Here is a 21,633-nt window from a genome sequence, read left to right as displayed (position 1 = left end):
GACCCAGCGTGACACCCCCAGCCAGCCCCCCGCCCCATTCCCCCTGGGAGAGCCAATACCGACCCAGTGTGACACCCCCAGCCAGCCCTCCCCATCCCATTCCCCGTGGGAGAGCCAATACTGACCCAGCGTGACACCCCCAGCCAGCCTCCCCAACCCTATTCCCCGTGGGAGAGCCAATACTGACCCAGTATCACACCCCCCAGCCAGCCCCCCGCCCCATTCCCCATGGGAGAGCCAGTACCGACCCAGCGTGACACCCCCAGCCAGCCCCCCTGCTCCATTCCCAGCCTGCTGGCCCACACCAGCCCCGCTGGACGCCCAGCACGAGGTCAGCAGCTGCTCTCTGGTGCATGGGTAACAATGCCCCGTGCTGCTGGCCCTGGGCCTAGGATACAGCTGGGGCTGGCGGGCAGCTGAGGAAGACGGGCGACTCCACGCCGGACTCAACCTGCTGCCTCCAGGCACCTGCTTCCTCCTGGCAATCTCTTGTTTACACATGGCCTGGCTGACGGCTGGAAAAGCCGCTTCCTTCCCGTTTGCCCCCTGAGCCAGGAGGTGCTTGGCTCGCCCGCCCTGCCCCACGGCGCTTCCGACGGGAAGAGATCAGGCAGCCGCCAGCTCCCACTACAGGAGTCCATCGGGAGTCGATGGTCAGAGCCACCCCACCCCCCATGAGACTCTCCCAGCACCGAACTGGGCAGGTGGGGTTCAAAATGACCCGGAGACAGAGCCCCAGCTGCAGTGGGGGCTGGAAGCAGAGCCCCACATGCTGACCTATGTTCACAAACACCTCCGCCTACGTCCGCCCCTCGCCCTCCTGAGCAGCTGGCACCTCTGGCACTCGCTGGCCTGTAGAGGGGGGCAGTGACCGTGCCCTGCAGTGCGGGGAGTGCAGGGGGGGCTGGCCTCCTCTGCTTCCCTTTGCCCTCCCCAGACGAATTCACTGATGCCTTCAGGGAGCGAGAGAATCTCGGGCATGTTCGCAAAGAATGGCACAGCACCGGGAGCAGGCCTGCCGCACGCCCACGCCCTGCCCGGTGCCACAAGCGCCCAGGTGCTGTGGGGCTGGGCACCCGATTGATCGGCGCTGCAGAGAGGCACTTTTTGGTTCACCCTTGGAGGGGGCAGAAGGCCTCTCTGGGCTGTGTCCGTGCTAGGGAAATGTACAAACAACCCCCTGGGTCAGACGGGGCTCAGCTTAACATTGACTCTTGTTAATGGCACCTGAGAACGCGCGGGGAGGAAAGTACCTGCCCACCTGGAGCGCATGGGGAAGCTGTCACGCCAACCCTCTCAGCTCCCAGCAAGCCTCCAGCAGAACGGGGAAGGCAGACTTGATGTACCCAAGGCTAAAACCAAGGAAGGGGGAAAACACAGCTGGATAAGAGGGAGACAGACATTTTGGCCTCTCAGACCAGCATAATGCATAAAAAATAGGCCCTCCCCTGACTCTGGCAGGTCACCTGTAGGACACATTACACTGATAAATTCAGCCTGTCTGGATCTGAGCCCCGATTGCTTGGCGTGGCTGGGAAATCCCAGCGACAGGCCCCACTGTCTCTTCGGGGGGAGGGGGGGAAGTAAACACGCCCCGGGGACTGAGAGCTGTTGGGATAAGCACCGTTCCAGCCCCCCCTGGCTACACCTGTTTCGCAGAGCAGATGCTTAGCTCCACGCAGCACTCCCGGATCGCAGCTCTGGGGCTGTGGTATTCCTTTGCCGGGCGCCTGGTCAGACAAAGCCGTCTCGGCTCTGAGGTGCCCCAGGACTAACGACCAGGCAGAGACCGAAGGAGAGCCGCATGAGCAGCAATAAGGGGAAAAAGCCAATTTCATCTTTATTAGGCGGCGATTTCTCTTTTAGTAATAAGCGCACTTCAAATAATTAGCGTGTTTTACGTAATAATGAAATTATGGAAATGCAGGCCACTTATTCAAACAAGTCACCATTACCATATTTTTAAATATTAGACTTAATTAGAGTTTATCACTCCACAGAAGTACAAGGAGTGGAGAATTTTTTTCCCTTTACAAAAAAAATCCTCATAAAGTGTTTATTAAGAGCGGGTAAGAAGGGGATAATGATGTGTTTGGAAATTAAGGCAATCAAACATTTAATGCTATGCACTCCTGTAGGCAAAAGCATTCAAATGAGTCAATTATACATCCATTATCCAGGCACGATTAAACAAGGCAGAACGGGGAATTTGTCCTCCACATCATGCATTTGTGGTGAGGACTTATGTCCACTTAACGCCAGCTAATAAAACACTAAACTTGGGAAGAAAAGAAAGAAAGGAAAAGAAAAGAGAAAGAAAAGGAAAAGAAAGGCGAACAGAAGAGAAGAGAAGAGAGGAAGGGCCAGGGGGATTGTAACGGCGAAGGGGAAGGAAATGTAATGATGTAGCGATGTCGGCATGCCAGCCTTTCATAAATCAAAGTAATTAAGTTAACATGAAAATCAACTTCACCATCCCGTTAAATTACGGTATTTGCATATTGGGACTCAAATGAAGTAGGTAGCTGGTGAGGTGGGGGGGTTGGAAGAGCGAGGCTGGGGGGAGCACACACCAATAAAGGAAGCATTTATTACGGTGAATAACTAATTTCAGAATTGATAGTGCTGGATTTTCGCTCCCGTGCCATTTATATTACCGAAGGAAATGAAGGGGCGGGCAGGAGGCCGGCTGGACATCTTTCTGTGTTATTGCTTGTCTGCCATTTGCAAATCATTATTAATTGTAGCCTGGGTGGTTGGTGAGCAGGCCAGGGTGCCTGGGCAGCTGGAGCAGACATACATATCTCTTCATCAGGACCCCAGCCGCTAGCCCTGGAGAGCCAATTACCCCTCCCTGATTGGTATCAGATAAGGAGGGAATTTTTACAAATTAGGGAATAAATAGAATTTCCACCCGTGGAGCAGGGAGGGCTTGAGAGGCGGTAATGAAAAACGATACATCACCATCAGCCAGACAACCCTATTCATACGCCGATACATTACGCTCACTCCTCATAATCCCGCCGGGTAACAGACAGCCTGCCGAGAGTGCCACCAGAGACACCGCACACAACTTCCCCGCGCCCATCCAGACCCCACGCCCGGCCTGGTGCTGGGGCGGGCCTGTGTCTTGCTCCCGCGCACGCTCCTGGAGGTGCCAGCAGCTCCGTGCGTGTGCTGGGCTCCCTTCCTCTTGCGTGCTCCCGTGGGGCTTTCCCAACTCCGCGCTCTGTACCCCTGCTGGCCTCTGAGCAGCGGTTGTTTCTCCAAACTTCCCAGGCCTCGCTGCCTCTGGCCCTGCTCCTGCCGGCCAGATCACATCCCCACCTGGGCTATGCACCACCTCGGGCTGACACAGAGCATCAGTGGTCCACAGCCCGGTGCAGAGCTTTTCCCCAAGGGTGGATTTCACCCCTAATAGCTGCCTCTTGTGCAAAGACATTGCAAGTGCAACCTTAGCGGCTGGGTCCAGGCCCCCCTCCTTAGCCCCCACATCAATTCCCTCCCCAGCACAAGATGGGAGAGCGTCACCATATTCAAACATGGGCTTCTATCCGCAGCAGCAGGAAGAGTGGCCTATTGGGAGCCTGGCCAAGGCCCGTAGCCCTTCCGGGGGAGTATCTCCCTGCTGTGCATCCATCGTACGGGCAGCGCATGTGTCACAGACCCACTGCACATCTCCGCAGCCCAGAGCAGCAGCCCGGGAAGGTCTGTAACGCAGAGCGGCGCCCGCCGGAGTCACACCCTCCTCGCCTGCATCCGCACAGGCCCAACGCCCTCTGCCCTGGGTTCCACACGTGCCCCCCCGCCATTACAGCCCAGATGCTCAAAGACATTTCAGGGCCTCACTCCCATTGAAATAAATGGTGCTTCAATACCTCTGAGGACATAGGAGAAGCCCAGCTAGCCTGGCCCTGTTCAGCTTCCGGGTTGGATGGATCCTGAAGCATTGCAGAGATTCGTAGGTTTTAAAAGCAGAAGAGCCCAGAGACCATCTAGTCTGAGCTCCTAACCCCGGCCAGCGGATTTCACCCAGGTGCCCCAGGCCAATAACTCGTGTGCGGCTACAGCATCGTCCAGAAAGGCAGCCAGGCTGGAGCTGAAGCCATCCCGGCATGGAGAATCCACCACTGCCGTTGGGAGTTTGTCGAGTGACTAGCCGCTCTCACGGCCACAGACATGGGCCTTGTTTTAGCACAGAATCAAGGTGCTGAGAACAAAACTAATCAAGAGACACGAAGAGAAGAAATACCTGGACACTGATGCCAGGAGTAAGGAACAAGAGGAGCTGGATTTGCTCATTCATGAGCGTAAGTTTGATCTAGTCGGTGTTACCGAAACCGGGTGGGAGGGTTCACACTGCTGGAATGTTAAAATCGATGGTGGGAAGGATCGAGTGGGCAAAAGGGGAGGGGGAGTGGCGCTCTACATCAAACATGGCATTGCCTGTTGCTGAGTCACTGATAAGCTGGAAGAAAATGGAAATGCTTACGGATCACGTCCGAACAGATAAAGAGAAGGACGGGGCACTACTTGGTATCTGCTACAGACCACCAGATTCGCACGAGGGAATGGCAGCACGGGGTCCTTAGTGTGATCGTGGGGACTTCGATTCCTAACTCAAAAAGCGTTGCAGCCAACACAGGGGAATTCTTTATTACACCTAGTCTTAGCAGATAAAGAGGGACTGATCACAGAACTCAAAATCAGTGGTAGCTCAGGAACACATGGTCACGACTTGATCACATTTACAATGTGCAAGCAGAATAAAGTCCAGACTAGTGATATAAATACTTGGTGCTTTAACAGGGAAAATTTCACAAAGCTGGGAACAATTCTGAGCAAAATCAGCTGGGAGGAAAAATTTAAATCAGAAAAATTTGAGATAATTGGAAATCGTTTAAAAACTCCTTACAAGATATCTCAAAAGCCACAATCCACAATTGAGGAAGAAGGCCGTACTGGTTAAAAAACTGACCTGGTTTAGAGGGGAAGTGAAGCCAGCTATAATTAAAAAAAAATATATATATACAGAAGTTGCGGTAATGAATATAAATCAGAAGTTAGGAATTGTAGAAAATTGATAAGGGAAGCAAAGGGACACCAGGAGAAATCTATCGCCATCAGCGTTAAGGACAATAAGAAGAAATTTTAAAAATATATTAGGAACAGAAAGAATCCTGACAATGGGATTGGTCCATTACTAGATGGAAATGATAGAATTATCAATAATAATGCAAAAAAGGCAAGTGTTCAATAAATATTTCTGTTCCATATCTGCAGGAAAAAGAGATGATATAGTCCAGGTAGGCAACCGATGGCACGTGTGCCGAAGATGGCACACAAGCTGATTTTCAGCGGCACTCACATTGCATGGGTCGTGGCCACTGGTCCGGTGGGCTCTGCATTTTAATTTAATTTTAAATGAAGCTTCTTAAACATTTTAAAAACCTTATTTAATTTACATACAACAATAGTTTAGTTCTATATTATAGACTTATAGAAAGAGACCGTCTAAAAACATTAAAATGTATTATTGGCACGCGAAACCTTAAATTAGAGTGAATAAATGAAGACTCGGCACACCACTTCTGAAAGGTTGCCGACCCCTGATATAGTCTCACTATATGGTGATGTAATAATCTTTCCATTCCACTAGTATCTCAGAAGGGTGTTAAGCAGCTACTAAAGTTAAGACACTTTAAAATCAGCGGGTCAAGATAACTTGCATCCAAGAGTTTTAAAAGAGCTGGCTGTGGAGCACACAGGACTGTTAATGTTGATTTTCAATAAGTTTTGGAGCACTGGGTAAGTTCCAGAAGACTAGACGAAAGCTAATATTGTGCCAATTTTTAAAAAGGTAATTATAGGCCTGTCAGCCTGACATCAATCCTAGGCAAGATAATGGAGTGGCTGATATGATGCTCAATTAATAAAGAATTAAAGGAGGGTAATGTAATTAATGCCAATCAGCAGGAGTTTATCGACAATACTCTCTCAAATTAACTGGACACCCTTTTCTGATGAGATGACAAGTTTGGTTGATAAAGGTAACAGTGTCGCTGTAATAGATTTAGACTTCTATAGATGTTTGACTTGGTGCCGCACAACATTTTGATTAAAACTAGAAAGATATAAAATGAACATGGTACATAGTAACTGGATTAAAAACTGACTAACTGATAGGTCTCAAACTATCATTGTAAATGGGGAATTGTCATTGAGCAGATGTGTTTCCAGCGGGATCTCACAGGGCTCGGTTCTTTGCCCTCTGCTATTTAACATTTTTATCAATGACCCAAAAGAAAACACAGAATCTTCACTTACAAACTTTGCAGATAACAAAAAATTGAGGGAGTGGTACATAATGAAGAGGATTGATACAGAGTGATCCGGATCGCTTGATAAACTGGGCGCAAGGAAACAATATGTGTTTTAACGTGGCTAAATATAAATGTATGTTTTTAGGAACAAAGAACGCAGGCCACACGTACAGGATGGGGGCCTCGATCCTGGGAAGCAGAGACCCTGAAAATGATTGGGGGTGGGGGGGGACAATCAGCTGAGCATGAGCTCCCCAGTGAGATGCTGTGAGCAAAAGAGCGAATGCGATTCTGGGGTGCATAAACAGGGGAATCTCGAGTAGGAGCAGAGAGGTTATTGTACTGTGTTTGGCCCTGGTGCCACCACCACGGGAATCCTGTCTCCACTGCTGGTGGCCACGACTGAAGAAGGATGTTGATAAATTGGGGAGGTTCAGAGAAGAGCCAGGAGAATGATTCAAGGATTAGAAAACCTGCCACACAGCGATCGACTCCAGGAGCTCCATCGATTTAGTTTCACAAAGAGAAGGTTAAGGGGTGGCTTGATCCCAGTCTGTCAGTATCTACGGGTTGAACAAATAATTAACAATGGGCTCCTTGGTCTAGCAGCGGAAGCTCTAACTCGATCTAATGGCTGGAAGTTGAAGCTAGACGGATTCAGACTGGGAATAAGGTGCACAGGTTTAGCACTGAGGGTAATAAACCAGTGGAACAATTTCCCAAGTCGTGGTGGATTCCCCATCACAGACAGTTTTTAGATCAGGACTGGATGTTTTTCTAACAGATCTGCCCTAGGAATTATTCGGGGCAGGTGTCTGGGGTGGTCACCATGGGACTCTCTAAATCTCTGAATTAACGGGTGCTCCTGATAAAGGGGCCGTACGCCTGCAATAAACCCAAACCCGCGAGGACGATGGAGCTGCACCTTGCCATGCGCTACAGTCACTCGGGGTTTTGCTGCTTCATCGACAACAGAGCTCAGCCCCTCCTGCAGTCCCGAAGTCCTGCCCACTGGCTCTAAAAGGAGGGTCTCCCAGTAGCTGCTAGCAGTGCGGGGCCTATGACATGGTAGAGCAGTGCTGACTCCATCCAGCGGAGGGCACAGAGCAAGCGAGCACACGCTAGCCGGCTCATTACAAGGGCCCTACTAAGTGGAGGAAGCCTGGCAAGTCACTCGCCCTGTGCAGAGAGCTCAGCGCAATGGCTGCTTGCCCAGGAGTGAATTTCCCCCAGGCCATGAAGAGCTGTGGGCTGTCGCTAGCGAATGTGCCCCCCACCCCATGTCACTATTCAGCAAACTCCTGGCGTGCCGGGGGCTGGCACCAATGAGCTGCCTGGTACATGCACTGCCTTTCTGCTCCCCCCTCCCGCTTCTCGGTGCATGGAGCACCTGGCCATGCGCCTTAGGTAGCAAAGGGGACGTGGCTCGGAGCACGCCGGGTGGGCCACGAGCACCAGGGGGAAACACAAGCCCACCACGTGGGATCCATGATAAAGAGCAGCTCCTGGAAATCCAGGGGGGGCAGTTGTGCCGCAGCCCCCGGCGCTGGCACTCACTGCATCCAGGCTAGTAATTAGCACTCCCTTATGACAAGCACGTCACTAAACAAAACGTTCGGCAAGAGATCAATCTGGCCGGCGAGTCACTCTGTTGAATCCCAGCACGCAGCCTTTAATTTATTCCGCGGCCTGTCGCTCCCCCACGGGTTCCCTGTAATTCATACCGCACACCCGCGGGTGTTATTTAACTCACTGAGTGTTTTACAGCCGCTGCAAAGTCGCTGGGCAAAGTAAAGTCACAGACGGGGCTGGCGAGATCCCACCCTGCCTCAGTCCGGTGCCTGGGGCGGAGCCAGCGGAGCACTGCAGCCAATGGCAAAGCTCCCCCGGACGTGCCTGGGGCAGGACGCCAGCCCCACTCAAGGACCTGTCCCCACAGGTGGGTTTCACATGGATGCCTGCAACAGCAGCCTCCCAGGGCAATGAAACTGCAGGTGCAACCTCAGAAGCTGGGTCCAGGCCCCGTCCCGGACGGCAGAGCTTTCCCAATGCTGCAGCAATGAGACATCAGAGGCCAACTCACGTCCCCTTGGGGGGGCGGGACCCCACTGCGCACGGCCGCACGACTGCAGAGCCCCCACCAGCAATGTTTGGGCGAAGGGTAAGTCACCCTCCCCCGCCCCGGGAGGTGGGCGCTAGCAGCATTGCCAGGTCAGGGATGGGAGAGGGGAACCAGCAATGGGATTTGGGCACCTATCTCCAGAGGCTCCTTGGAAAAGCCCACATTGCGTGACTCCCACAGGCAAACCCGCTGGGACAGACCCACCCAGCATCGCTTGCACTGAGCCCTGCTGTGCGGCCACTGCGACTGCCAGTCCGATGTGCCCTGGATGCTGACGGGCTGGGGGAGACGTCAGCAGTGCCACCCTCCCCCAGGGCAGGCGTGGGCGAAACACCCCCGAGAGGGACTCCCCTGCCTGTCTCTGCAATGGCCAGGGAGGGCTGCTCCCTGCGGAGAAGGCATGATTGATCCAGTGACAGGCCAGGCCTGGAGCTCTGGAGACAGCAGCCTCTCCTGCCCAGGGGCTCGGAAGAGCCCGAGGGTGCAGATCTGAGCGCTGGGTGGCCCATGCTAGGGAGACGCTCGGGCACGGCAGCCGTGGGAGCAGACAGAACAGAACCCACGGCGTGGCCTAGGGGACAGATCGGACCAGGCAGCCTGACAGGGCCTAGAGCAGGGCACTAGGAATCAGGGTGTTGATACCAGGGCAACGGGAGCCTGAGAAATCGATCTGATAGATGGGTGCCAGGACTCCTGGGTTCCATTCCTGGCTCTGCTGCAGATGCACTGTGTGCGGCCTTGGGCAAGGTGCCCGCTCGCTCTGTGCCTCTGTTTCCCCACCTGTAAATGGGGGGGCAATATTGACCTGCCCCGCAGAGGGAGGGGTGGTCCCGGAGCCCATTTGGGTGGCCGGATCCTGCCCTGTGGCTGGGCACTGCAGCCCGCTCTAGCTTCCCCTCAGTCCCCGGGCGCTGCTTTGGAGCGAGTGTGTCTGGAGGGTTTGGGAGCTGAGAGGCTGCCCCTGCCCAGTGCGCTTCTGCCCCCCGCCCCTCCTGAGGGGGAGCTGCTCGGGGGGGGGCAAGACAGTGCCCTTTTCACGCTGTGTCTGAGCTGCTGGGGAGATACTGCACATCACTCCAATACGGTCTCCAGGTGTGGCCTGTCCTGAGGTCATGGGGCCGGCAGCGGAGCAGGGTGCTCGGAGGGCAGGACTGGCCCAACGCGCAGAGCACGGGGGCTGGGAACCTGCCCAGGTGCAGCCGTAGGAAAGGGGACAGCAGTGGAATACCCCACCTGCAGCGGATGCCATGGGGGGCTGGGGGTATTGGCTCCGGGCTGGGCTGGCATGGCTTTGGCTGCGCGGTTGAATAGATGCGGCATGTGATCTGAGACTGTTCTCCACAGGGAAGGGTAAAACCTCCGTTCACTGTAAAGTTGCCATATCTAAGCACTTATGATCACAATATTTATGGCGAGTTTATTCCAGGCTATTAAAGTCAGCAGTAGTTATCCAGAGCTAAAGGGCCATTTTCTCCCTCGACGCCTTTCCCCGGCCACACGGCAGCGGCAAGCCGGCTTGGAGCCATTCCTGTGCTGCTCACGCTGCATAACTCACCCGGCTCTTCAGCTGGTGATTCCGTGTTGGGGAGCTCTTCCCCCAGCCGCAGCTCGCAGCTGACACCCTGATGCACGGCCGCTGGGCAGCGACCTCAGTGGATCCATCCCACTGCTCAGGAGGACGCTCGCTCACTGGGCTAAGACCAGCAGCTGGCTGCTCCGGATGGCTCCCCACTGAAATCGGCGGCCTGCGGGGCACAATCCTTCACCTCGGCCTTGATAAGCCACCGGCCAGCTGGGCTCCGAGACACAGAGCGCTGGGAAGGCCCCGGCGGTCCAGTGCAGGGTCCAGCTCCGTGCACAAAGCTGCACTGTTAGCCCAGGAAGCAGGAAGTCTTCAGGCCAGAGGAATCTCTCTGCAGATGGCACGACAGGTCCATTTTCTCAGGAAGTCCAGAGCCGATGTGGCCAAGACAGCAGAGCCTAGCGTCAGGCCTCTGCACTGGGGCTCTTCTCTCTCTGCTCTGTCCTTCCACCTCCACGTCTCCGATGGAGCCTGGCTCCTTCACAGCCTCGTCCGGCTCCCCGCGAGGAATGCGGCTGCTGGAGTTACCAGGAGCAGGCCCCTATATGTGACTATTTCTTCAGCACAACCCAGCGGTGGGCGGGGAGCATAGGGAGCGGGCGATCTTGGTCTCCAAACTGCCGTGTGCTTCCGAGTCCTGGGCACTAGAGGGCAGAGAGGAGGCGCACTGGAGGGCGACGCTTCCCTTGCCGGGGCTGCACCTTGCTCCCTGGGCGCCGGGGCAGATCCGCTCCAATCGGGGGGCCCTGGCATTGCTGTATTTAAAGCAGCTCCCTCCTGCTCGGGCGGGCGGGGCTCTGGGAAGCACGTCACGCCTTGCTCATCTCCACGGGCACAGCCTGACATCTCTGCTGCTCCTGGGGCAGCCGGCTGCCACGTACCCCTCTGCCCCCCGTCTGTGTACAGCTCCCGACGCAGCCCTCGGCAGCCGAGTTCCGTCTCAGGCCTCTGACAGGACGTGTCCGTGAGAGCCACGAGCCCAATGGAAAGTTCTTCCCCTTGACAGCTCGGCGCGATGGCCTAGTTCTGGCTTGAAAAGGATTCAGCATCAAACTGCAGAGCTGTACTCGAAGCCTTCAAATGCAGCGAGCTCCGCTGCTGCCGGCCCAGCCAGGCACGGGCGCGCGGGCCCACAGAGGAGGCCGCTTCTCTTCATCTCGCCTATTTTTACACATCCGCTCGCTCGCCCCTTTGTCTCACAACCCCTCTCCTGCCTTCTGCAGGAGAGATCAAAGGCTGGCCCTGGCGCCATTGTTTCTCTCCCAGCAAGAGGGACGTGGGGCTGTAATCTCCCCACAAAGCCGCACGCTTCAAAGGAAGCAAAAGCGCTTATTAAAAGTCCCAGGGAACTAATTGAATAACATCCCAAAGGGCTGGGAAAACCAGCACCGGCAGCTCCAAATATATCACAGGCAGGGAGCCAGGGACTGACACCTCTAGAGAGAGACACGGCCCCTTCCGCACGTGGCCATTACTGTCCTGCCCGACGCCGTATCGGTCACCTCGTCGTTCGGCCTCCTTCGCCAGCTCTCCAGCACGCTGCCCACTCATCTCTCTCTGCCGGGACTACTTCCCAACCTCGGTGCCTCCCCAGGGAGCCCACCGCCTCCGCCGCCACCCTGTCTCCTCCTCGCGTGCTGGAGCAGGGCCAGGGCTTAGCACCCTGGGGGCATGAAGGAAAGGCTCGGATGTCGGGCTCTGCAGCCTGGAGGCGGGCGTGGCATCAGACAGGCAATTCCCCGCCACACTGGTTCTGGGGGGTTTCAGAAAGAGTCGGCAACCCTGTGCCCAGGCCCCGTACCCAGGCCGGCCGCGTGCCCCGTACCCAGGCCAGCTGCGGGCCTTGTACCCAGGCTGGTCACGGGCCCCGTACCCAGGCCGGCCGGCAGTGCTGGGAAACGGAAGCTCTGTAGGGCACCAAATGGGGACCCTTCTACCGCCTGCCGTGGGCCTGCCAATCACAACAGCTGGAGAAAGAGGAACCACGCCCTGGCAAGGACACACGTGGCCTGAATTAGGGATGGTGTCAGAGTGCACAGGGTGGGTGGATATGTGGGTGTATACACGTATCTGTGTTTGTGTGGGTGTGTATACGCGTGTCCGTATTCACACGTGCTCACACGTGTGTGCACAAGAGTTTGCTCACTCACAGTGTGGATGGAGTACATGGGGATTGGGGTGCTTTGACAAGCGGAACCTGGAGAAACGTGAGGACAACAGAGCAAAATGTCCGAAATCCCAGCTGTCCCCTCACGAGCCATTGAGGGACTCGACCGGTCCCAGAGTGAAATGGGGATATGGGGCCGGCTTTTGGTGCCAGTCTCAAAGCCACCCGCATTATGGAGTTACTGCCAGTGCCTCATAACCCGAATATCCCCAATGTCCGTCGCTGAAAACCAGTCACTTCCCTAGCTTGGGGGGTGGACCTGTCCCGTCCCGACAGACCGGACAGCCGTGCACACGGGACAGACGGGGCCTGTGCATCACACAGACCCACACCTCACGTTACAGGCGTACGTTACCCACACAGATGCGTATTTCACACACCCCTGCGCAGCGCGGGACAGGACAGCAGGGAGGGGGTGTTCGAAGATGGGGCAGTTGGCCCACTCCCTTCATGTTCCCCACAGACCCTTCCCTCTGGGTCTATCCCCCGAGGGGGGGGGGGGGGGCCGTTCCTGTTTGGGGGGTGGGGGGGGGGAGAGGCCCTTTCGGAAAGGGGGGGGGAGGATGGAAATGAACGCTCCAGCCTCCTTCACGCCCTCCCCAGGAGCGAGGCTGGTTACTCCGGATCATTAAATATGTATATCTTATTACACGCCTTGTTAGAGTATTGAGCTCTATTGACTGATGATAAATTCCCAGCATCGGCCAGGCCATAAATTTATCTGGAGATGATGAAGACTCAATAATCTAGTCATGCAGATAATATGATAGGGCCTTAAAAAAGATCATTACATTATATGTCAAAATTAAAAGTGAAATACACTTTATTAACACTGTCTCCACGCCCGGGCCATTACCTGTTCTCTCCCCTCCCCCGCCCTCGAAGGCAAGACCAGCCCAAGGCTCCCTGGGACTAGGCTGGATGAGTCTGGAGGGCCCCCAAAGGGCTCAGCGCGTCCCCCGGGATGGTGTCTGGTGGATTCGTGTCTCGCAGGAGAACACAGACGCCAGCTGAGGGCCTCCGAGTATCAGCAAAACCCAGGAGCCAGCTCCGCCCTCAGACCTGGTCCTGCCACCGGGACACACGTGCCGGAGGGCAGAGGGGCGGCGGGAGCTACTCACGAGCAAGGTCAGTGTCATCCCAGGAGACAGGGAGAACCGGCGCCTGGCAGCTCCGAGTGCCCCAGCTCTCTGCCTGCCCAGCCGGACGTGCGCATTGGTCCCCATTGCTGGAGGATGGGAGCGTCCCCCGCGGGTGAAAACGCCACCCCAGGCATGCCCTGGGGTCCGAGCTGGGAGTGGAGCTGGGGGCTCTGGACAAACCCGTCTCCATATGGCGCACTCGGCCCCCACAGAAACCGAGGGCAGGCGAGTGGCAAAGCACCAAGCCCCGCATGCCTCAGCAGTCTCCCAGAGCACGGAGAGCTGCGGGTTGGAGCAGGCAGGGGCTGGCCTGGCCAGGCACCCGGGCTGCCCTAAATGGGACCGAGCGCTTCAATTTCAGCCTCACAGAGACGGCAGGGCCCAGCATGGTGGGTGCCCGCTGGGGCCAAGCTGCGCCCTCGGGAGAGGCTCCCCTGGAGCACGAGCCGGGAGCGGGTGCCAGCTGCAGGCTGGGAGCTCCCACGCCAGCCTGTTACTAGGGCACGGGGCTGGGCGGTGGTGGCACGGCTGCCTCCTGCCCAGCCCAGCCCAGCCCCCACTCCAGAGCCATTTCTCTCCTTTGATAAGAAGGTCACAGTCATTTAAACTCCTCTGATTAGGGCCAGTGGCTCGCGCTCCTCCCGCGTCGGCACTGCTGGCCTCTTTGTGCTCCAGCCTGGAGATCAATCGTATGTATCAAGTTTAACGTGGTTCCAAGAGCTTGTGTGCTTCAATCCCTCCCCCGCCCGGTCGCCCCCTGCCCCCTCCACCACCTTCCTGTGCAGACAAACAAGGTGAGGAGCATCGGATCGATAGAGCAACACAGATCAGCTGCCGGGAAAACCAATCGCAGATCAGATTGAAACCGACTGCTCCGTGTATCTGCCCAGCTCTCTGGCGAGCGCCGATGGGCAGAGGAGACAAAGGGGGGATGCGAGGTCTGATAACACTCTGCCGCGGCCGTTCTAATCTGAGCGAGCGCGAGGATTTGCTGAAAACCATTATCACATTCTCGCCCGTCTCTTGTCCCCGATAAAGCCCCGGCTAATCTGTTTGTTGCAGGTATTGAACGGACGCGTTTAGCGAATCCAGCTCTCTGTATTTCCCCCTCTCTCTGGAGGGCAGGCGGGGGCCGGGGAGGTTCGGAGCCCAAAGGGGCTGGCAGCCGGTGCACGCTGGAGGGGAAGATGGCAGACTCCTGCCAGGCGCGGGCGTAGCCCCTGGGCAAAGTGGCCTTCGGCAGCACGACAGGACAGTGCCCCATGGGCAGAATCACCTGCTTTGCGGGTTAAACAGGGCGGGAGGGTGCCCAGGTCCAGGCAGAGCCCTGCATGGGGCTGCCCCTGGTCAGAGCTCGCAGGCTCAGGGATGGGTCAGGGTCACTCTCGTTCCTCGAAGGGAAGGGACCAGTTCAGGACCCGTAGCCCCTCGCTAAGAGGGTCGAGTTTCTTTCTAGGCATTTCCGGGTTGGTTTTTACACGTGCCCCTGACCTGTAGCTCCCCTAACCCACAACACGGCACCGTGCCCGGCCAGCCCGTGCTTGCATGCCACCCAGCACGCGCAGCGCTGCTCCCACAGGAGGGACCCTACCGTAACAACCCAGCGCCCAGGAGCAACCCTACAATAACAGCCCCAGCACTGCCCCATGACCCAGCGGCACGCCCGGTCCCAGCCCAGCGGCACACCCCTCCGTCAACAGCAGCGTGCGGCCCTGGCCCACGAGCGCCCCTACAATAACAAACCCGTGTGCGCCCCCCAGCAGTGACCAGCAGCCCTGCCCGATGACGGCTGCTGCCGACTGGGGTCGAGTGGAAGGACCCTGCCCCAGCAGGGAGATTGCTAGGTCCCAGCACGCCATGGGCTCCAGAGGGCACGTGGAGAGCCCATAGCTTCCAGGAGGTTGCAGGGGGATCTCAGCCCAGGACAGGGGCCCCAGGGTGAGGGGCGGCCGCTCTCAGGTCCCTGCAGCTCAGCCGAGAACAGGAAAGTGCCGCCCGGGAGAAGCGCTGTCAAGCAATGGTCTCCAGGTGGGATGCAGCCCTAGGTGCGGGATCCCAGCACGTCTGATGGTCTGCGCACAGGAGAGGGAGCCAGGACGCCTGGGTTCAATTCCTAGCTCTGCCACCCACCTCGTGTGACTCGGGCAAGTCCCTTCCCCTCTCTGGCCAGAGCTCTGTTCAGTAACATAGGCACACTCCCACTGACCCAGCTCAGACCTGGCCCGCAGGGGCCGGGGCCGTCTCTGCTGCGTGTGCCCAGTGCCCGGCGTGTAGCCAGCACCGCAATCCAGAGAACAAACAGCGCCAGGCCCAGCACTCTCCGGGCTCCGCGCTGGGCTCTCCCCTGCCCCAGAGTGCCCGCAGGCACGCAGACCCCGCCGAGCAGGGGCTCTGAGCCCAGGGGTGGGACACCGTGTGCTGCCCCAAGGCACAGGCAGGGCTGGAGCTGCTCTGAGCTCACCCGCCTCCGTCCCAGCGCTGCCCTCAGCCCCTCTCTAGGAAGCAGGGCTCGTTCAGAGGCTGGGAAAGCGCAGAGCCGGGGCTCCCTGTTCCAGCCAGGTCTAGTGGACCATTAATTATAGTAATTTAGCGGTGGAACACTAACTGCAGCAGTACAATAGCATTCAGTACATTAGTGGCTATAACCAACTCCTTAAAAAAGACATTTGGCGACTGACAGCTGATAAAATGAGTTGTGAAGCAGAACCACAAAAACCGAGCGCAAGAAACAGCCCGCGCGGCGTGTGGGTCTCGGCAGCTTGTGTCCCCACCTGCCCCGCAGCGCCAGCCGGGGGCTGGGAATCGTGCACCAGTGATGCTGGCTCCGATCTCAAGCCCTCCCGGCCCAGTCCTGTCCCCAGCCCTGAGCCCAGGTAGCCGGGCGTGGCACAGGGGCTCCGCAAGGAACGAGAGCGGGGCGGGGCAGGGAAAGCACCCACTGAGCCTGCTGCCCTGCCCTGGCCCAGCCAAACTCCCCCCGCCCCGGCGCCAGGCCTGAGGCTGGCTGCACGGCGGGGGGCAGGGGAAGATCTCCCTGTATGGCGACTCGCGCCGGATGCCTGACTTCCCCGGCCTGTAGTGTGGCCAGGGCGGGATTTCATCTTCCGTGACCCTGGGGAGTCGCATCACCTCTCCGTGCCTGAGAGCCCTTCTTCGTAAAGCAGAGATAACAACAGACCTACCTCACTGGGGCAGAGCTGGGGGGGGGGGGGGGGGGGGGGGAACCAGGGGCTGGGTTAGCAGGGGGCGGGGGGCCAGGGGTGGGGGGAGCCCAGGGCTGGGACAGCAGGGGGCTGCGGGTCGGGAGTGAGGGGCACTGGCAGAGCTGGGCTAGCAGGGGCTGCGGGTCAGGAGTGAGGGGCACCGGCAGANGGGAGCCCAAGGCTGGGACAGCAGGGTCTGCGGGTCGGGAGTGAGGGGCACCGACCGAGCTGAGGGTGGGGGGGAGCCTCGGGCTGGGCTAGTAGGGGGCTGCGGGTCGGGAGTGAGAGGCACTGGCAGAGCTGGGAGGCAGTGCTGGCATGGTGGGATTGGAGGAGTGACCGTTCAGGATTGGGGGCCGCACCGGTGCAGTGTGAGGGGGGGGTGCGGGGGGGGGGGGGGGGGGGTGGGCAGGCCGGCGTGAAGGGCGGGGAAGCTGGCCAGGCTGGCTGGTTAACACCCGACTTGTGCAAAAAGCACCAGGAGATCGATGGTTCTTTGTGCAGCGCCGAGAACAGCCTGGGTTGCAGCCCGACAATGACCACGAGCCACCCAGGACGTGCAAGCCAGTGACACAGCGCCCCCTACTGCTGCCCTGGGGCATCGGGGCCAGCACCGAGTGCGAGGGGAACACCCCCACTGACCCATCCCGCCCCCACAGCACAGAGCCCCCCAGCACTGACTGTGAGGGAAGAACACCCCCCACTGACCCCACCCCGCCCCCTGCGGGCAGCCTAGGTTCCCACGGAGGTGCCCACCCTCGTGGGGACAGGCCAGGCGGGCTCGGATCTGCCAGTCACGAGGTCCATGCCACGCTGCGGCCGCTGTGTGAGCCAGAGCTCCCTGCCTCCAGCTCTGCCCCAAACGTTTCCTCCTGCAGCTGTGCCGAGGTGCCAGGCAGCAGGGCCCTGTGCCCGAGACCAGGGACAGTGCAGGAGAGCCGCGGCAGCCCGCGCGGGATCCCTCGCCCACGAGCCGGCGCCCGGGGGCTGGAGGGAAGCGCTCGGCAGGCAGGAGCGCGCCGGAGTGTGTCACCCAGAAGGACGTGGCCTTCTCGCAGCTGCCGCCCGGGGGTACAAGCCGCTGACATTCAATCTCTGCTCGCTCCACGCTCCCTTCCCAGGCGGGGATTCTTTGTTATCATCCCATTGCCGGTGATAAGATGGAGTCGATGTGATAGCGAGCAGAGCCCGGCCGCGTGCGGGGCGCAGGGGGGTTATTCAAATGTCACGGGGGGAGGGGGAGGAGACGCCCCCGGCGGCCGAGTTGCTCGCTCAGCCCAGACAGCCCACGACAGCGAGCGGCTCGGCGCAGGCAGGCAGCAGCCAGGGCGCAACCCACAGACCCTCTGCCACGGCCTGGGACCAGATGCCATCAGCACGGGGTGGGGGCCCGGGCTGGGAGGAGGGGGGCACCACTCACCCTGCCTGTGGCACCTGCCCCCGATGGCAGGGGATGATCCTGCCCCCAGGGTTGTTGGCGTGGCCTGGCCTGTGGCACCTCGGCCCCCCAGCGACCCCGCACAGTGTCATTGTGCTCTGGGCACGGGCACCTCCCCCTGGGATCACGCCGTGCTCACCAGGGGCACGTTGCTCGGGGCGAAGCCTCCTCGCCCTGCGCTCCCCCCGCTGGGGCTGGCTCTGCCTGACAGACCAATTCAATGGTCCCTAAAGCCCAGCAGCGAACACGCCTCACACGGGCTGGCTGGGAGTTTTCACACCCACTAAAGCACTAAAACATCCCACTGCCTGGATCCACAGCACCTGCAGCCCCCTGCTAGCCCAGCCCTGGGCTCCTCATCCCCAGCAAGGGGGTGCCCCTCATTCCCGACCCGCAGCCCCTGCTAGCCCAGGCTGGGATGCCCCAAAGCTCCCTCCCAGCTCTGCCGGTGCCCCTCGAGGCTGGGTTCACCAAGGGAAGTGGGTGCCTAGCCCGCTGCAGAGGTGGGAGCCAGGTCCCGGCGTGCCCAGGGGTGAGCCCGGACCCCGGTCTGTGCACTGCATCCCTAAGCCCATGCGCCTGGTGCTCTGAGTGAGCCAGCGGCCGGAGGCTGGGGTTCCCAGGCGTTCTCCCTAGTGCAGCAGGGGCTCCCGGGGCAGGCAGGTTTAACCCGGGGGAGAGCAGGGCTTGACAATGGTGGGGAAAGCGCCTGATCCCTGTCTACACTAGTGCTCCCACTACAGCTACCCCAGAGGGGCTGGGCCTATGCTCGAGCCAGGGAAGAGGAGAGGCTGGCATGCCAAAGACCTGGTTAAAGAGTTGGCCCCCCGCTCCCTGCCCCCTCTGGCCAGCTCCCAGCAAACCTCCCCAGGACCTCCCCCAAGTGCTCCAGCAACGCCAGAGATTCCAAGGCAAACCCAGCCCCTCGCTCGCCATCCTGGGGGGCAGGAAAGGGCACACGCTCTGCAGGCCGCCCCTGGAAACGCCGTCCCAGGCTCCCCGGCAGGTGCCCAGCCCTGCCCCAGCGCAGTGCGAGTCACCAGAGCCAGGCTGGGCGCTGCCCGGGGGCAGGTGCTGTGTGCTGAAAAGCCGGCGCGGTGCAGCCTTCAGGAGGAGCAGGGTGATGAATGCTTCCCGTCCCCTTGTTTGCTCCAGCCCCGTACAGATGGCTGCCCCCCCCCGGCCGGCACTGCAGGGCGCTCCCACCAATCCCTATTAACAGCCCAACCACGCGGCTGCTCTCCCCGCCGATGGATGTGTTCGCAGGTTTGGTTAACAGGTAGCACCCAGCATGCGTCCCCGGCCCAGGGACAGGGGCCGTTCATCATACCGGCTCCCCCACCATCCGCCAATGACTCCTGCCTCCTTCAATTAGTAATGAGGACGAATACCGCTGCCTGGGATGCTGGCTGGAGCGCGCTGCGTCAAGCCGGCCGGGCACGGGAACTAAACCGAGAGACGTGAAACAGGGCCTCTCCGGCGCACGGAGCCAGTGGGCACTGGGCAGGTCTCAGCTTCGCTCGGCTGGGGAGAGCCACAAGTGGGCGCCTGCCCTCACACCTGGCTGGCTGTGGGGACGGGTGACTGGCCTGTTATGGGGCGAGGGGGTGTGGTAGGCAGCACAGGGACTGGGTGGGCATCCCCAGCACAGGAGAGCTGGCGCGCCTCAGGCCTGGCCTGTCGGGGCATCACAGCAGGCAGCTCCGCCCCTGCCCCTCTGTTCTCATACTCCCCCCAGCCCTGCCCCTGCCCTCTCTGTTCTCATACCTGCCCCCCCCACAGCTATGCCAGGCCAGGCCAGGCCAGGCCCCCACCACAACTCTGCCCCAGCCCCTTTGTTCTCATACCCGCCCCCCCGCTATGCCATGCCCGGCCTCACCCAGCTCTGCCCCTGCCCCCCAGCCCCGCTGTTACTGCAGAGCTGGGCTGCCCTCCCAGGTGTGTCCTGCGGCCCCTCCCGCCGAGCAAGCAGGGAAGTGAGCAGCCCCCAGCGTTAGCCAGAGCCCCCTCGCTCTAGCCCGTGTCCCACCTGGGACGGGGAGGAGACGCAGTAAGGCCAGGGGTTCGGGCAGCAGCCCTCTCCCAACTGAGTCCTCTGCTTCACCGACTGGCATGTCGCTAACGGGGAACAGGCAGGGGTGGGGCCAGCCCCCTGGGAACGCAGCTAGCCCATGCCGTGGGGCCGGCAGGCGGAGGGCACAGCCTCCAGCTCTGTTTGCAGAGCCACATCGAGCAGCCCAACGTGCTACCGAATGGAGCGGTGTGAAATCCATGGCGCATGCCCCCATCCCCTCAGCCAGCAGGGGAATCACAGTGTGGGGCCAGGCTGTGGGTCTGCTCATGGGCAGAGCTGTGTTTGTACAGCGCCTCGCACAGTGGGGCCTGCTTGCGCCCGGGACTCCTAGGTGCTGGCAACGCAAAGAACAACGACGATCCCACCCAAGCCACAGCTCCCCTGGGCTAGGCCTGTACGGTCACTGCAGACGGCGGCTTGTCCATTCCAGGGAGCCCTTCACAGGGGAAGCCGGTCAGTACTAGCAAGGAAGGGGCAGGGGCTCCCTTCCTAAGGGGTCTGAGCCCTCCCAGTGTCCCTTTGAGCGGGGGGCTCGGGGACTGGAACAACTGCCCAGCAGCTGCGGGGCCGAGTCCCACCTGAGCCCCTGCCCACGACGCTGAGCTTTCAATCCATGGCAGAGAAGGCAGCGCTCGATGACACGCCCGGCAGAACCTGCAGCTCGGCACTCCGGTCCTCGGGAGCCGTGTGTTGCGGTGCTGCGGCCAGCGGGCGAGCGAAGGCAGCGTGGGCGGGAACAGGCCCCCTTGGATTAACGGGCTGGGAGAAGTGTTTGTTTGCAGTCAGGCCAGCTAGCTACGGGGACCTGCACTGGAAGCTCTCATTAAGGGGATGGCGCATGGAGCTCACGGGATCTGGACTTCGCCGGCCCCGAGGGAGGCTTTGCCCACGTTCACTAAGCGGGTAAGGTTAGCAAACCTCCCTTCCCACACAATGGATTGCCGCCAGCACAGACACCGCTGCGCTGACCACGCGCTCAGCTCCAGGACCCCTATTTACATGGCTGGGGAGGGGGACCCCATCCCACACAGGGAGTGCCGAGGACAGCTACATTCAAGCCGCTCAGAGAGGCCTTGTGCGGTCCTGCGTCCTTTGCCACGTGCGGGGGGCTTGCGTGTGCCCCTCCTGGCTAACAGGCTAACGAGAGCTCTCGGGTGGCTCAGCTGACAGCGGGGTTAGCAGCACGGGACGACAGGAGACCCGCGGCTGGCCGTGGCGCACGGATTAGTCTGTATTCAGTAACACGGCTCTTTGGGAGAACAAGTAAGCTCTGGCAAAGGCCCTGCAGTTCTCCATTTGATCTGCTAAAGCCACGCGGCCTGCAGGGAAGCTGGCTTCCCCGAGGAACGGCCGAGCTAGGCAGGGCTGAGCCCCGGCGCCACTGGGCCTGGCAGTTCAGGGCCTCGGCACTGCTGGGCCTGGCAGTTCAGAGCCCGGCACCTCTGGGCCTGGCAGTTCAGAGCCCCGGCACCTCTGGGACTGGCAGTTCAGAGCCCCGGTGCCGCTGGGCCTGGCAGTTCAGAGCCCCGGCGCCTCTGGGCCTGGCAGTTCAGAGCCCCGGCGCCTCTGGGCCTGGCAGTTC

The 21,633-nt window shown here is 59.6% G+C and overlaps 1 protein-coding gene across 2 annotated transcripts in view; it reads right to left on the bottom strand.

Moving 5' to 3' along the window:
• Positions 1 to 21,633, bottom strand: part of ERI3 (ERI1 exoribonuclease family member 3) — a 230,727-nt gene that overhangs the window by 20,231 nt on the left and 188,863 nt on the right. Inside the window, exon 8 of one of the 2 annotated variants that reach the window (XM_034778676.1) lies at positions 1,262 to 1,352. The exons of the other annotated variant lie outside the window; for it this stretch is intronic. Coding sequence (XP_034634567.1) covers positions 1,297 to 1,352 — 56 coding nt within the window. The 3' untranslated portion in view covers positions 1,262 to 1,296. The remainder of the gene's footprint in view (positions 1 to 1,261; positions 1,353 to 21,633) is intronic. 2 annotated transcript variants of the gene reach the window in all.

The sequence above is a fragment of the Trachemys scripta genome, chromosome 8 (assembly GCF_013100865.1).
Source record: "Trachemys scripta elegans isolate TJP31775 chromosome 8, CAS_Tse_1.0, whole genome shotgun sequence".
In the NCBI taxonomy this organism is placed as follows: Eukaryota; Metazoa; Chordata; order Testudines; family Emydidae; genus Trachemys; species Trachemys scripta.
Note: the sequence above shows the minus strand (reverse complement) of the source record. Positions and strands in the feature narration are given on the sequence as shown.